This window comes from Euleptes europaea, chromosome 16 (assembly GCF_029931775.1).
Source record: "Euleptes europaea isolate rEulEur1 chromosome 16, rEulEur1.hap1, whole genome shotgun sequence".
Lineage (NCBI taxonomy): Eukaryota > Metazoa > Chordata > Lepidosauria > Squamata > Sphaerodactylidae > Euleptes > Euleptes europaea.
In genome coordinates this window covers 54393350-54410451 of record NC_079327.1, presented here as the reverse complement: position 1 = coordinate 54410451, position 17102 = coordinate 54393350, and the positions used below count along the sequence as shown (strand labels likewise).

Here is a 17102-nt window from a genome sequence, read left to right as displayed (position 1 = left end):
AGGATCCAGGATCAGATAGTACTTCATATTTGTCCTCCAATGAAATCCTCAAGAAAAAATATACTTAAAAAAATAAATCAATAACACAATAGATACACATTAACAAAACATAGCAAACAGGGAAAAACGAAAAAGACTAATCAAATCCATGTAAAATATTAAGGGGGAAAATAAACCACATACTTTTTAAAGTAGGGTGAGAAATTTATTTGTATGTGGCCATTGGCCTTCACAAAACATCATCCACAAAGTAATACAATATTTAATATTTTAAAAAGACATGTACAAGAAAATAAAATCTAGTAGGGTTAACATGGATATGAAGCACCAAAAACAACATCATTTGTGGGATTCTGCTACGTTTTAAAGTAGGAACCGGTCTTCTTGCAGCAAAGTAACAGCTGAGATGGCTCAGAGGTTTCAACAATACAAATAATCAAAGAACAACAATAATAGAGGAAGGGAAAATCACCCATCATTAGTCAATGAAAACCTGACTAAAAGTTACAGTGCTTTACATAAAAATCAGGCAACTTCTCCCTCACACTTACATCTTAAAAAACAAATGTAGAAACAAAAGTTAAATAGTGCTCAAACAACTGTCAAAAGATGTAAAAGAACACTAAATGGGGAAAATTGAAAAACAAATGTGGGGAAAATATGGACTTGCCAAACAAAGGAAACTTTCACAAACCAAAAATGTGTGTGTCTTAACTGAGCAGTGCATTTGAAATTTTTGTTTAGACTTCTAAACAATTTGATTGGATTTGACACATTCTCATTTCTGCTACCTATACCCACAATAAATTCTTTCTTTCTTTCTTTCTTTCTTTCTTTCTTTCTTTCTTTCTTTCTTTCTTTCTTTCTTTCTTTCTTTCTTTCTTTCTTTCTTTCTTTCCTTCCTTCCTTCCTTCCTTCCTTCCTTCCTTCCTTCCTTCCTTCCTTCCTCCCTCCCTCCCTCCCTTCCTTCCTTCCTTCCTTCCTTTCCTTCCTTCCCTTCCTTCCTTTCTTTCCTTCCCTTCTTTCCTTTCTTTCCTTTCTTTCCTTCCTTTCCTTTCTTTCCTTCCTTTCTTTCTTTCCTTCCTTTCTTTCTTTCTTTCTTTCTTTCTTTCTTTCTTTCCTTTCTTTCTTTCCTTTCTTTCTTTCCTTTCTTTCCTTTCTTTCCTTTCTTTCTTTCTTTCTTTCTTTCTTTCCTTTCTTTCCTTTCTTTCCTTTCTTTGTAAGATATTCTAGTCAGCTTGGTACATCATGAGGTAAAGCAGTTTGCCTAGATCTTTAATTATAAGTTGATATGTGGTTGTATTTTTTTTCTTACAGGTTCTTCAAGAAGACTTAGAACAGGAACAAGTCAAGGTTAATTCCCTCACTCATATGGTTGTTGTAGTGGATGAAGCTGGTGGAGACAAAGCTACAGCTGCATTAGAACAACAACTTCAGGTAACTATTCTACTGGCATCTTTGCAGTGAAAAGGGTACATTTTCAGGGAATACTGCTACTATTAAAAACTTTTGTCTCTTGATGTTTAGCACTACATAACAAGACTTTGGTTAAACATTTTAAATAATGTATGTCATGAAACAAGGCAAGGGAAATTGGAAAATTGCTGTTGTAGAGCAAGACCGCAGAAAACTGGCAGGTAGTTTGTTGACTGGATTATTTCCCCACAAGTGTGGGTCTGCAAGGATCATGGGGGGGAAATCCCATCCCCCCCCTCCACACACACACTTTCTTGCCAGGCCTGCTCCCAGGGTCTCCTGCAGCTGCCGCTGACCCGCAGCAGCTCTCGGGCTACTTTGCTGCCACTGTTGCCAGCCAGGCCTGCCACAGCTCCTGGGCATCTTTGCCACCACCGTTGCTTAGCCTGCTGTGGCTCCTGAGCTCCGAGGCCGCTGCTGGGACTCCCGGGCTCTGCCACAGCCAGTGCTACCTAATCCACAGGTTTAAATATTTGCAGTTGGGGCCACACTTAAGAAATAGATAAATAGATGTTGCTTCCTTGTGTGCCTGGGAATTATAAAAGGCATGGATCTCTGAAAGCTGACTTGAACAGTGGAGCTCTGATATGACTGAATATAGAATACATAATTGCTGATCCAGGGCTAAGTGCGAGGGAAGCTCCATCCTCCTACCCACCAAATCAAATAACAACACGCACAATATTTGGAACTGAACTATAACTTTTATGTAGAATAAAATTGGCCACAACTTACTTAACTTTCCAACAGCTGTAAAACATTGGTGTGGCATATGGGCTTGATCTGCAGCACCAGCCGGCCCCAATGCTGCTTGATGTATGGAAATCTGTTCCCAGCGGTCCCACTGGGATGGATAGGAATGACAGTACCTGAATTCACCTGGGTGTAAGCCACTTGATGATTCTCCTGACACCAGGGAAGTGTCATCTGGGACGGCCCCAGTGCTAGGCATGTCCCCGCACTGTGCCGCTTCCCAAATCCCTTGTTGGGATCCCCAAACACAGAGGAAAGGGGTACGCAGACTGTGTAAACTAGGCCTCATTATTTTCATGACTCCCTAATTAAGTATATTGTAAATTTAAGAAAATTGGCTTATATCATTTTATAGTGCCTCAGTTGTTTATTGTGTTGATTTAAACACCAGTTATAGTAGATATTTGCTGGTTTTTTACCAAATAATTTTAAAAGGGTTGTTTAAAAACATAACATCTAAGGCAGCTGTATTTATCTGGCTGGAAGGTAATAGTTATAATTTCTGTCTTGCTACATATGGTTCCTAGTATTATAGAGCTTATGAACCATCATATTTTATGGACATGGAAATAGATGTCACAGAGTACTATCTGTACCTTCAATATTAAAATTGCTGCTCTTCATAATCTTATTGCTTCGTAATTACAATTCAGTTCACTGCTGTGCTCGGTCAGACAATAATGGTAACTACTTCAGATGACTTGCAAATATTTATAGTCTTAACGTAGACATTATAATATAAAAGGTATGGTTAATAGCTTGTTTCCAGTATCAAAAAAATATTGTAAGTTTAAATCAATATTAAAACTTACTAAGCTCTGACTATCTTTTTAGCATTTGGGAGATCGATGGGCAGCCATTTGCAGATGGACGGAAGAACGTTGGTTTCTTCTACAAGATATACTTCGAAAATGGCAACAATTTACTGAAGAGCAGGTGAGCAACACTGGTAGGTAACAACTTATTGTGTGCTTACTGTTCCTTGTGTTTTTTAATTCATAAAAGCTTTTTTCTGTTTTAGGGTCTCTTTGATGCATGGCTTGTGGAGAAGGAGGATGCTGTGAACAATATTCATACCACCAATTTCAAAGATCAGAATGAAATGCTGGAAAATCTACAAAAGTTGGCTGTATGTTATTTATATTGCTTTTCTTTCTGTTAACTTCTCATCTGCTAAAAACGGCCAGATAATCTCTGGCGAGGTTGCCATAAATACTATAGGCAAACATTATCTTGTGACTACAAAGGAGACAAGGTCCTGTAGTCAGATATAAAGAATAAAAGCCAGAGCATATCTTTTATGCAGTGGTTTATATCCTACCATTATTTTTTGCTTAAAAAATTGTCCTTCCATAAATGCAAAATGCAAATATTTCGTTTTCATCCTGCTTGTGAGTGCCTCTTATCCCTCCACTTCACCTTCTATCCTTTTCATGACATTATTCCCCTCAGAGCAGAAATTTGAAAGTTGTGAGGTTCTTCTCCCACTGCCGCTGCACTTTCACCTCCCGTAGTGCTGTCATCAACCAGGGTAGGCATCTCCAGGGAGGTTACAAAGCCTTGCCTCTCCCTTCCCTGGGACAGTCCATCCTTCCTATCTGCAGGAAGTTCTCTGCTTCCTCCCCAGCCTGTCTGAGACGCCTTTCTTTTAATCAGCCTGTCACCTTCCCTCTTACCCCAGAACCCAATTCTGGCCCCAGGGCCCAATTCTGGCCCTTGCCGGCTTCCTGATCTGATTGGCCAGTTTCCGGCCAGCCGCGGGACCTACCTCCTCCTGCCTAATATCTCCCTCCTTCCTCCATTGCCCCCCCCCAACCTATCCTGACTGAAGGCTCAGTTCTAGCCTTGCCTACAGCCTGACCTGGCCTGTCCCAGTCCCTGGCTTCTTGACTTGGTGGAGGCTGCAGGGGTGGTTGTTGGAGGGGCTGAGGTGCTCCCTCGGGTTGGTATCTGCCCCCCTGGTGGCCTTGGGGTTTGCTGGGGTCCATCTTTGGCCACCATTGGCTTCTCCTGCCTGGCGCTGCTTGCTGCCATCATCGGTTTCAGTGAGGCAGCTTGCAGTGCTCCTTCCCACATTATCGTGGAAGTCCCCAGGCTGCCCCTACTCACTGTGCTGGCCAGACTCCCTGCCGTTAGCTGCCTCTGCACTGCTCCCTCTGGCCCAAAGTAAGAGGCCAGTGGTCCCGATGTTGGCCCTGGGTTTCCTGGCTGTGGGGAGGGCCTCCCCACCATTGGGGGGGGGGAGTTTACATCCAGTGTCAGTGAGATTCTTTGGGAGGGAAGGCCAGAAAGCCCTGTTCTGGGAGCACTGTACCATTTATGATTCATTAGATTTATCAATTTTTTGTTAGGTTTTTAGAACACTTCTACAACATGATCTCACTAACCCTTACAAGAAGTGTTATTATTATACTTCTGGTGGAGATGGAAATTCCCCCAGTGAATAAGGCTGCTAGTAATTATTATACCAGGCTGGTAGTGACATAAAATTACTACCACTTCCGTGGGTTCTGTCTCAGAAGGCATATGGAGAAAATAAAAGGAAAACTCCAATCACTGAGAAGTAAAAATACGACCAAGGCCAATGGTACAAGTAAAGGAAAAATATATTTTATTACTCAGCTACGAATTACATATGTGTTTCCTCATCAGGCTTCTTCAGAGGAATCTGACATATAATATACAAATACAGTACTTAGTTCTCATAACTGTACAACAATGGTTGTTTATTTAAAATTATGTATATGAACAAAAAAGGTTTCAGAATTCAAAATACAATTTGTATAATGTAGTATCAACTTGTATTTATATATTATTATATATATTTCATCACAAGATAGTTACTACTATTGGACTGTAAGAGTTCCATTTTTATATATTTTTTCATACAACTCACTAGGATATTAATAACTCTGTTGATAATTGTCTTTTCAGTTTCTGAGGTTTTAATAAATCAACCAGGGTAAATAAATGAAAGTAATAGGACAGATTTGGAAATTTTAATTACAGCGGTATATTAAATATTGGGAAAGGTTTGGGGGAGTTTAAGTGTTTCAGCTTTACAAAGATTCTGATTAATTTTACTAAATCATTGGTATGGCTGTCTAGCCTACCCCTCCTCTAATCTTTTGATGTGTTCTACTCCTCTCATTTTAGATGTAGTACCCGTACAAAAATAATACATGTCACATACTTATACTCCAATACCCTGCAACAACCATTGTTCTCCTAAAATTGAAATTAGGTAAAGACTATGGAATCTTTATGCCTGAAAACAAGACAGTGAATATTGGCCAACTTCAAGTAATCCTTAGACTAAAATACAACCACTCATAGGATCAAAGCAATACTTATTACTCCCCACCTCACTGGTTACAATGCTTACTTGAAGAGCAGTAGTGATCAAAACTACCTCCCCAATTTCTGAATCCTGCTGTTGTTCAGAACAAAATTCAACTTTGGCAATAGTTTCTTAATTCTAATAACTGTAACAAAATGGGCCAAATGGAAATGTAGCCCTGAGCAAAACCAGTTCAAATTTATAAACAGAAAAACAGACAATATTGTGGCCTTCCTAATGATGTATGTAATGAAACAGTTTGCTGCCTTTAAGGAAATGGCTTGAATTTCATACCCACCTCCAAAGCTGAAGAAAGTTATACTACACAGACAGTAGGCAATACTGAGTAAGCAGAAGACTTCTTTTAGTTGTGTATCATCATTTTAAAGATAGTTATCTATGCCATATATAGCTGACTCATGGTGACTCCATAGTGTTTTCAAGTCAAGAGATATTCAGAAGTGATTTGCCATTGCCTGTCCCTGCATCATGACTCTGGCGTTCCATGGAGATGGCCCATCCACCCGCTGTATATTGTGCACATACAAAAATATCATAGTAGCCTTGAATCTACATCCATTTTTAACTACAGAGTTTGGGAACTGATTGAACCTGGCACCTTTTGAATGCAAAACATGTTCCCTGCCACTGAGCTATCTTAAATCTATAAAATGTATTTTTAATTATTACCATAACTTGCTTCAGTAATTCTCATATAATCAGAGTTTAAAATATCAATTTTACTGTGAATAAAGTAGACAGATTATATATTTTAAAGATCTTGCCATCTGATTGCTCAAACTAATTAACAGGTACCTGACAGCTGGTTTAAAATTGCTGCTAAATGTCCCTGCTGATTCACAGAGTGACTACAAATTTAATGTTCATTAAAATATGTCACAATTGGAGATCAAAAACTGTGACCATCTGGCAGCATAACCTTAAGCATACGTTGTTCTCAATACACAATGCCTAACCTTATGACCAAAGTAAATTTCCATGGGCTAAAAAGCAAATACTACACAAGCTGTAGTGAAGTGAAAAGGGCAAGCACTGAAAGAGCATGATGAAAAAGAAATCCATAATAGTGACTTAAGGGGTAGGCAGAAAAATGTTAAAATTATCAGATTTCTTTTTCATCATGCTGTGCTGATTATCTCTAGGATTCCTCATTAAGTCATTCCATGTATTCAGTCAATGCCAATCAATAATTTATTATAATCATGGACCAGAGTGGTTATAAGAATAAGTTATCCCAACCATTTCTGGATATTAATAGTCTCTTCCCTACTTTTTTCCTGACATTTTCTTTCCTCACAAAATACATAGTTTTTCCTTCAAGTACTATTTGGTGTGTGTGTGTGTGTGTGTGTGGTCTGGAGCTGCAGTGGAGGGGAAGAGATGGGATTCCGCCTCATGAGTCTTGCAGGTCCCCCACTTGTAAACAAAATATTTCTTAAGACTATACATTATGCTTATTTCAGTAAACTGTTGTTCTGTAATCGCTGCATATCTGGAATTGTATGTCTGGGTTCCAATGTGATACAGTTATTAAACTAACAAGGGTTATTTTTGTTGTATGGTATATACAGTAGATATTCAGAAAAGCCTATGAAGAGAACTTGTAGTCCTTACTATACTGGAAAAAATTACACTGTATTCTTCATCTGTATTAACATTTAAAAGTTAGTTTCATTTGTCTTTTAAATCTCTTTTGGGATCTAATTAGTTAAAAGGTCATGTAGTAAAATCTGCTTTAGAGTTTGCTGCTTTGCATGTAGATTACTAATGCACTTGCATTCTTATTTTAACATTCAAATTTATTGCAACTTCCTTAAAAATTGTTCATTATTTTGATACATTTATATGTGTCCAGTGGTAGTCTCAGTACCCCTATACTTACCAGCAGTCTGTCCACCGGGTGACAGGCCTGTTGAAGCCAAACGTGCCTAAGAGAGCAGTGGTCATTTTGACTGGAAATTATCTCTAAATATCAGGGGGGAAAGGCCCAGTTGTTCTCATTGGTGTTACTGGCTATGATTTTATCTTATCGGTTTTAAGATTTATGACCATTGTTCGTATCAATTGTAACAATTTATATGCCATTAAAGGTTTATGAATGAATGAACTAATAGTATCTTGTGTGGATGACTTCTTTTGTTTTAACAGATCTTGACAGGAGAATTGGAGATCAAGAGACAGACGATGGATAAGTTGAACATACTGAGCCAGGACCTCCTTTCATCTGTGAAAAGTAAAGCACTGTCTCAGAAGCTGGAAGGTTGGCTGGAAAATGTTGTCCAGCGCTGGGAGAGCCTGGCACAAAAGCTAGAGAGCAGTTCTAAGCAGGTTTGTCGTAACTATTACTCTGTCCGTTTATTACAGTTAAATCATCATCATCATCATTCCTTTATTGGCATTAAAAAACATGATACAAAAGATTACAAAAGGAATGGAAATAGTATGGTTGAAAGACAGTTACATTGGGTAATACTGTTTGTTGCTACTGCCATCTAATTAACTATTTGGTGGGATTTTAAAACAAACTTTAAAAACAGTGCCACCATCTCCAATATTTGGGGCAAACGATTGTTCAATAAATAGGAAACATATTACAGTTAAACCATAAACCAATGAAGTGCTTGAAAAAGTATTGATATAGTTTGGCAAGCAGTTTGAAAAAAATATATAATTCTGAGTTTATTTTCAACATGGTCTTCCTTTCTTGGAGAACACTGGCAAGGGCAACGACTCCTGGACAGTAAGATTAAGCCTTTTTTTATGTTACAGTACATGGGTGCAACTGTTCTGAGGATCCTTGATTCTCAGCATTGCAGAAAACTTTTAACAAAGGCTGTCGCCAAGTATTGCTGAATAATCCAAAGATTTATGATTAAGGACAAGTTCTGTCATGGATTAGGAACTGAATAAATGATAATGAGACAGTAGAAAGTTCTCACAATGGAAAGAACTAGAAATTGGTGTTTCCCAAGGAACTGACACAAAACAGTTGCTGTCACTGGTGGCAGACAGGGAGCTGGGCCAGCAGTAAGCTCCCTGCCACCCCAACATTGCCACTGGGCTCCCTGCCCCATCATCACCTCTTCCCTCTAGCCTGGCATGGCTCCCTGCCTCTGCATGTCGATGCCGAGCTCTCTGCCACCCCACACTGTGGCTGCCACCCCCCACCAGACCTTATAAGTTCCTTGCAGGTCCATGTTTCTATATGTGTGTGTGCATGCAAATATGTATGTGTATAATATTTTAAACAATTAAAACATCATATAAACATAACAAATAAACACATAAAAGCACGCAAATAGAGAGAAGGGCTAATAAGAGCTACAGAGGAAAAGCCAAACAAAACAAAAATTCCTCATTCACTGGTGAAAGACACTGATAGAGGGAGACAGATGAATCTCCCAGGGGATGGAGGTCCAAAGTTTTGGTGCCTTTGAAGATGATCAAAGTGGTCAGGTAGGAGCAGGTGATCCTTCAGGTATGCCGGCCCCAAATTGTATAGGATTTTAAAGATCAATACCAGCACCTTGAATTGGGCCTGGAAGCAAATTGGAAGCCAGTATAGATGGAACAATATTGGAGATGTATGGTCCCTATGACCCACTCCAGATGAGTTCTCTGAACTGGACCAATGAATAACAAAGTAGCAAATGAAATTAAGTAAATTAATTTCAAGTAGGTATCAGTAGGAACAAGATCCAAGTCCAGTAGCACTTTAAAGACCAACATGATTTCCAGGGTGTGAGCTTTCAAGAGTCAAATATCCCTCCTGATGAAGGGAGCTTTGACTCTCAAAAGTACAATTAATGATGTACAATGGGGCAAAATAACAGTCTTCATATATATCCTGAGGATGTCTGTATTGGCAGTGACTAACCAGGAAACTTGGGTCATTAGATATAGCTGACTAGGGGTGTGCAAAAAAAAGAAAAAAAAATCAGTAAAATTCAAGTTTGGGTTTACTGGGCCCCATTTGTTTTCAAGAAACTCAAAATAAGCCTAAGTCCCATACCGGTAAATATGGGGATTTGGTTTATTTTTGGGTTTCCTGAAAAATTTTGGACCTTGGGGGAAATTTTTTTTTAAGGTAGAGCCCCCAAACTTGCAGGGCAGCTTGCAGGGACGTTCCTTGCAAGAACCCCCAAGATTGGGTCAGGGTTTCTGAAGTTATGGGGTCTGGAAAAGATCGCCCCTCCTGCCTCTATACAGAAGCATTGGAAAGTAAGAGATTCTCTGTTCATTCGCTAATCGGCTAATGCTTGTCTATGGAGGAGGGAAAGGGCGACCTCTCCAGAGCCCATAACGTCAGACCCCCTGACCCAATATTCACCAAACATTGGGCTTCATGCAAGGAGAGTCCCTGAAAGCTACCCTGAAAAATTGAGACCGCTACCCCAAAAAATGCCCCCCATGAGCTTTGCAAAGCCTGGGGAGGACCCAAAAAAGCAGGATAATTACGCAGTTTTTCAGGAATGGCCGGTTCAGCTTTGGCTTTCCCCCCAGGTTTTGGAATTTGGTAAACCCAAACCCTAAATTTACCAAAATGGCTTTTTCTGGCTTATTTTCAGTTCGAGTTTATCGATATGCACAGCCCTATGGGCACATCAGCTCTGTGTGCAGCAGCAGTGAAAAAGTGACATTCTATCTCCAGGATTATTAGGAAAGGGACTGTTTCAGAAGTTAGCTGCATTGCTCTGCAGTAGAACAGCTAGATTCAAATCCAGTAGCACCTTAGAGACCAGCAAGATTTTGGAGGTATGAGCTTTTGAGATTCAAAGCTTCCTTCACCAGAAGGGGCTGAAAATGTAATCACGAATCTTGTAATGCTCTTGGAAGGATCCGTAGCACAACAACATTTGGAATACCATGAACAGTTCTGGCATCCCATCTCAAAAAAGATATCAAAGAGCTAAATAAAGTGTAACCAAGATGATGCAATACTTTCTCAACAAGGAAGCACTGAAGAGTGTGTGTTTTTTAGTTTAGAAAAAGGTGAGGGATGAGTCTATCAATGGGTTTAACCGTTATGGCTCTACATTTGGAGGTAGTATACCTCATGCCTGTTTCTGGGGTGGGGGCAGCAGCTGGTGGTGGTTTTGGCCCTTGTGCTCCTACCGTGGTCTTTGGGGGGTATATGACTGGCCACTGTGGGAACAGGCTACTGGAACAGATTGACCATGAATCTGATCAGCAGAATCTCTTTGTTTTTTCTTGGGATAAAGATAATTTTTTAAAAATCAGGATTCAGAGGTGTGCGTAGAGGTGTAAAATTTCTGGAAATTGTGGGGGAAATTGCAATATGTACTGTCCTGTCACATCTACACTAACTCTACTGCTTTAACAACATAAAGTGCATCATTTATAACTTACTTAGCATATAAATTTATAACTTACTTGCAGTATTTGACATATTTATGGAATTTAAAAGTTATAAATGACCTAGTTTTGTACAAGCAAATTTGCAAATATACCCAATATTTGAAAGAAATCTGCAAGCTGATGGACCCTATGCTATCTTAACACATGTACCTTTATTTTTGCTATCTGGTTAGAGAGAGCTAAGCTCTCAGTGAACCTTTCAGTTTTCTTCTGAGGCTTTGGTGAGGTTTCTGCCCCACCTCTTTCTGATCTTTCTTCTCCCTCCTGCAAGGTAGGGCAATAAGCTACTTTTTACCCACCCTGTGGGTAAATACGTTACAGTGGTTGGAGGAAGAGGTGAAAAGGTCTGCCATGTCAGGTCAAAAGGACAACAGAAGGCATACAAATGTTGAAAAGCAATGAAAACCCTGCATGCTCCCCTCAGGACAATTAGGTATCTTTCTGGTGCCGAAAAGTATCTTGGATTTAAGAGCCATACATGTCTATGACATGCCCACCTTGTCTTTAAAAGCATTTTACTCATTCTAAATGAGAAAATTATTCATCAGTGTTTTTTTTTCAATAGTCCCCAAAATTTCCATTTTTTTCATCAGAAAATGGGGGGGGGAAGGCCTTGGGGGGAAAAACTGGGGGAAAGGGTGGGTCTTTTAAAGAATTTTTCTAGGCTTGCTGGCATTCACATCTCTAGCTATGAGAAACAAAATTAATTCATTTCTTCCTTTGAACAATAGCAGACAGAGCTCATGCTATAACAATCTCTGGTTTTAAGAGCTTGATAATTTAATCATATTTACTAAATGTTGTAATGAACAGTTACACCTGAGCTTGATAATGTCCCTGTCTCAAACTGAAAACTATGGAACATTTATTCAGTGTCAATTAATATTTCTTCCAATTCATCTGAAATTGGCAGGATTCATGTGGGGGTAGCATAATGAATAAGCTGTGCATTAAAGAGAGGCGGTCACGGTTGCCATTGGTTACTAGTCATCAGTTTGGCAAAACTTAGTGAATATGGTGCATCACATGAGATTTAATTATGCCAAATGAAAAATTATTTGTGCATGGATTATTTAATTTAGGGCAAAAATGCACGGTCACTGTAGCCTCCTTTATTCCCTGGATTGAATGCATGCGTTTTGCCGAATGTGCGTTCGATCCTGGCTGAATCCTGGCTGAAACAGGGAATAAAGGAGGCTAAAGCGACCGTGCGTTTTTGCCCTTAGCCTCAATAGTACAGTTTTGTTCTGTTTTTCAGTGGCAAATTTCTTGCTACAAAGTTTTGTTCTCTGTTTAGAGCAGTAGGATATCAACTAGAGATGATTTTGACTTTGTTATTTTGTTGTTTCAACCGAAAACTCAAAATAGGTTTTTCTTTTCCCTTATACAAATCAAACCCAGTATTTTTCATTTTCACATAATTTTCTGTTTCAGTTTTGTCATACCAGTTATTCCCACAGACTGTATGCATTTTTCAACATTGTTTATGCATCAACAAACCAACACACACATATATACACATACAACATAAATTATGCATATAAATGATAAATACAGGTTACATTCATTTCATGTATAGAATTGATATTAAAATTTAAATTCCAATACATACACCACATTACAAATTAATCTGCAAAACTAGCATCAAAAAGCGGAGAACTGAGACTGTTGACAATATTATAAATGAGTATAAAAATAAACAAAATAGGGAATATTTACTCCACTACAAGCTCAATATTAAGGAACTTTCCATACTAGAGATGAGGTCTGCTGGAGCATTCACAAAGAACCGTGTTTATTTGGGGGGGATGACTGCCTTTTTCTGCCACTTATATGTCTTCTGTGCTTAAGTCTTTCCACTTCAATTTAAATTTTACTAGAGGTCTGTCTTAACACCAGCTACATGCCAGTCAATGATCCCACCATCTTAGTGGCTGAAAGTGGAATACAGACCTTTATAATTACTTCTAAAAGTTTCCTTATACTTCTTGGTTAATTCTAACATTTATCTTATAAAGTCAAAGATTTGTTCCCGTCAGATCTGCTGTTGTGCACCAACCCCGAATCTTCCCATCTGTCGTATTGCAGTCCTGGGTAATGCACAGCCCTAGTCCTGGGTTTGCCAGAAACATCACAGGAGCAGCCTCACTGGAACATTTGTGTGTGTGTGTGTGTGTGTGTGTGTGTGTGTGTGTGTGAGAGAGAGAGAGAGAGAGAGAGAGAGAGAGAGAGAGAGAGAGAGAGATTTCAAAGGGTTGAGGACAGTGGAAAGAACTCATTCTATGCTCTACCACTGAGATTAGGGTTGCCAGCCTCCAGGTAGTAGCTGGAGATCTCCTGCTATTTCAACTCATCTATGGCCAATAGAGATCAGTTCACCTGGAGAAAATGGCCACTTTGGCAATTGGTCTCTACGGCACTGAAGTCTCAGCTAGCAACCCTAGCTGAGATATATCTGGTTGGCTATGTTCTTATAGATGATAGTACTCCTGGTGTACAGGAAATAGAGTCATCAGTGCCATCAGGAATGTTCCTTTTCTGTTGACTTGTGCAACAGATACATTTTTAGAAACATGTACAAAATAAATTTAATAGTTGTGGAAAGAAGTTGCTGCTTTTATTTCAATTAGTTTTCTAATTCATGTGCCCTTCCTCTGCTGAAATAGCCAATTTCTGAACCAAAGAATATGACTGCACACATGTTCCATCATTTGTTTCACAAAACAAAACTTGATATGAAAAGTATCATGAATATATTCTACTTAGGTTTCCTCCTGATTTTGATATTGTCTTTTTCATATGTCTTGTTAACCTAGCATGAGTCAGATAAAACAATTTGGTATGAGTTCAATACAGTGTTTTTTGTTTTGAAAGTCAACCCATGAACAAGGAACAGCAGTTTCTCATTATTTTCTATTGCCACTCCAAATAGTTATTAAAATCTTTCAAGCAATGTGTGACCTCTGTTTCAATACTTCTCACAGATTTCACAGGCTGTTGCTACCTCTCAGACATCACTAACACAGACAACTGTAATGGAAACTGTAACTATGGTAACTACCAGAGAGCAAATCCTGGTTAAGCATGCTAAAGAGGAGCTCCCACCACCTCCACCCCACAAGAAGAGACAAATTGTTGTGGATTCAGAAATCAGAAAAAGGTGAGAATTAGAAAAAGTGAAAGCATGAGTGGATATTTTTAACCAAGATGAAGTCTAAGTGGAAATATATAACATCATCACTTAACCATTATTGTACTGTTTACAGTATAGAAGAGTTTAGTGTTCTGGAAGACTATACAGTAAGGGCTGATCAGAATGTTTATGGACAAAAATGTTGAGCTTGAAAAGGGGTGGATGTGGGCTGAAATGTTCTCTGAAAGTCCCCCAAAGCTTGCCTTTTGATTGTGCTGGTTCACTCATATTCATTTCCCTCTCAACATCTGCTATAACTATTTTAAAAAAAAAAATCAGATGGTGGGTCTAATTTGCTATATGATCTAGCCAATCAGGGATCACATTAAAAGCATGGTGATATCACAGCACTAAGAGAGAAGACACTACCCAAGCTGCTATTTTTTTCCTAAGATCAGCACAAGATAAGAACCAGAACTGATGGGAGGCAGAAACAGTATCAGTAGTTTCCCGAGTTACTGCAAAAGCTCCAGGCAATGTCCTTGGCCAAATCCTTTCTCACTTACACCATTTCATGTATGAGGCTGGTGTGGTGATCTCAATTTCTCTATTCAGGACATCCCAGAGGCTTCCCAATGGAGCACTATCTCCCCCCCATGAGTGATACATTATATTGTAGCATATATGTGATACATTGCCTAAAAATTTACCCTTGATATTTATGACCTATAAAAATACTTCTGATTGATTCACATTTCAGAAGACAATATTGTTTAACTTTTCATTCTTGCTCTATGAGAAAAATTACTTTTAAAAAGTAGTAAGAGGTGTCAATATGTAAGTCTGTCAGACTGTTGTGGATGTGAAGCTGGATATATATCTTTCTATGAAAGGAAAGACATATTAAAAAGCAGGATAGTTGCTCCATCTAGTGTCTTCACTATCAGTGCATTTTAGATCAACCTAACTCTTTAAAAATAAGCAACTGGTATACTGACAGCTAAAACTCAACATAGTGCTAAATTATGAGTCTTTTTAATAGTTTAATTAGGCTGCATGAATTCTTGTTCTTCAGTGCATGACTGAAATCTCATAATATTTATAGTCTTCTCCCAGTACTTACTGTAAAAGCACTTGCCACTTCTCACTTTTAACAGAATTATAGTTGGTAACATTTGCTGACAATTTAATTTGGAGAAAATTCAGTAATAGGCCACTGATGAGTCATGAGTCCATGAGTCATATATTATATTTGATGGAGCTCTTTTCCTGTGATTGGTTCCCATGCTACTACTGTAACATATAGATGGATGAACCCTATAATGTGATTCCTTCCCACATCATTTCCATCCTCCCTGGGGGACAGGTAATGTCCATGTGGATAGAGTTCCATTCTAATCATACAGACGTTAATTGTGATATAGAGAATTGTCAGCTATGTGAAGGTGGTTTTATTGATTCTTTTTACATTGGAATAAAAAAGGTGTAAACAAATGACATAGGCAGGCTGTTCTGGGATGCATCATTTTTTTGAGATGTTCATTGTTGAGAGTTTACAGCAAGAACGTGTAGAATAGTAGGAAAGCTTAGTTAGCATGGCCAGTAACCTCAGTCATACGCATATGCAATATTCAGTTTAACATAAATCTTGAAAGAGTTGCTGATTTTGTACTGAGATGTTTGGTTCAAGAAATGGAGGTGTAAAGGTTGTAAGCTCTTTTACTTAGTACACTGGTTTTTAGTAATGTTGCTTTAGTGCAAAAATACTTCTTTTTCTTGTTTGGCTTTTAAAATGGATTACTTTTTGACTGGAAAATGCTGTACAGTATCCAAATCTGCTCTGTCAAAAGATGTTATAGCAAAAATTTTGCTGTTTTTTGTTAAGGGTAAAGCTGCAAAGGGAAGGTCACTGCTCAGAGTTCCCAGTTCAAAAAACCAACAGTGCAGGGGATGCCCTTGGGGGCAGCATTCAAAAGAAAAGACTTCATTCTTGAATATTCAGGCTAAAGCTGCATTTAATGAGGGCATTTAATGTATTCAATGACTAGCATTTTTTAGCCTTTGGCCACAAACACTAAATTTTATTGTATTGTATCGTATCTTGAACATCATTGTCTGCTCTTCAGAGCCGGCTAAATTTTTCAATATCTTGGGCATTGTCATCACTTTTTTTCTCCCTTTGCCCCTGTTAGGGTTGCCAGGTCCCCCCTGGCCACCAGCAGGGGAGGGGGGTAGAGGGGATCTTACTAGGCTTAAAATGAGGTTTAGGCCTTGATGTTACCTGCGTGATGACATCGCTTCTGGAATTGACGTCATCACATCAATGACAATGAGGGGGATATCTGGTATTTGAGCAAAAACTCTATGGAAGAAGCTATTTTTACCATACATTTTGCCCAGATACTAGAGCATCTCCCCTGTCGTTGCCTATGTGATGACATCACTTTTGGAAGTGACATCATTATGCCAGTGACATCGAGGCCTAGTGGGGATCTGGCAACCCTAGCCCCTCTGGACCCTTTAAAACTATAAATCTGATGCTTGCTTGAGACACTTATCTTCAATATGCAATTGTCATCTTAAAAACAGAAAACCATGGATATTTCCCACAGCCTGACACAAACTCATGTCAACTTATTCCCATGGCAGCACAGAACCCCGTTGACCAGCAAGATCACCCACTGATATTTTCTTTTTAATTAAAAAACTCACTAGTTTCATATATTGTGAACAATATGAGACATACTCTTCAAAAATGGTACTGAGCATACAAAACTGGTGCTGCAATTGTTTTTTGAAGCAGGACAGCATCTTGAAGTAGAACCCATTTGTATATTTCTAAAGAGATCCTATGTTTCACAATTGACAGTTTTATGGGATTTCTTTGTGATGGTTATGATAGATCTTTTTACATTTAATTCATACTTCTGGCTTAAAACATCTGGTATATGTTTTTAGTCAAGAAACTAATTTTATACAAACTCAGTGTTCAGGAACCAT

At 38.8% G+C, this 17102-nt stretch overlaps 1 protein-coding gene across 1 annotated transcript in view; it reads left to right on the top strand.

Annotated features, from left to right (window-relative positions):
• DMD (dystrophin) overlaps positions 1 to 17102 on the top strand; it is a 1354185-nt gene that overhangs the window by 481464 nt on the left and 855619 nt on the right. Inside the window, exons 13-17 of the mRNA XM_056862020.1 lie at positions 1318 to 1437; positions 3064 to 3165; positions 3251 to 3358; positions 7739 to 7918; positions 13954 to 14129. Of these exons, the coding sequence (XP_056717998.1) occupies positions 1318 to 1437; positions 3064 to 3165; positions 3251 to 3358; positions 7739 to 7918; positions 13954 to 14129 (686 nt within the window). The remainder of the gene's footprint in view (positions 1 to 1317; positions 1438 to 3063; positions 3166 to 3250; positions 3359 to 7738; positions 7919 to 13953; positions 14130 to 17102) is intronic.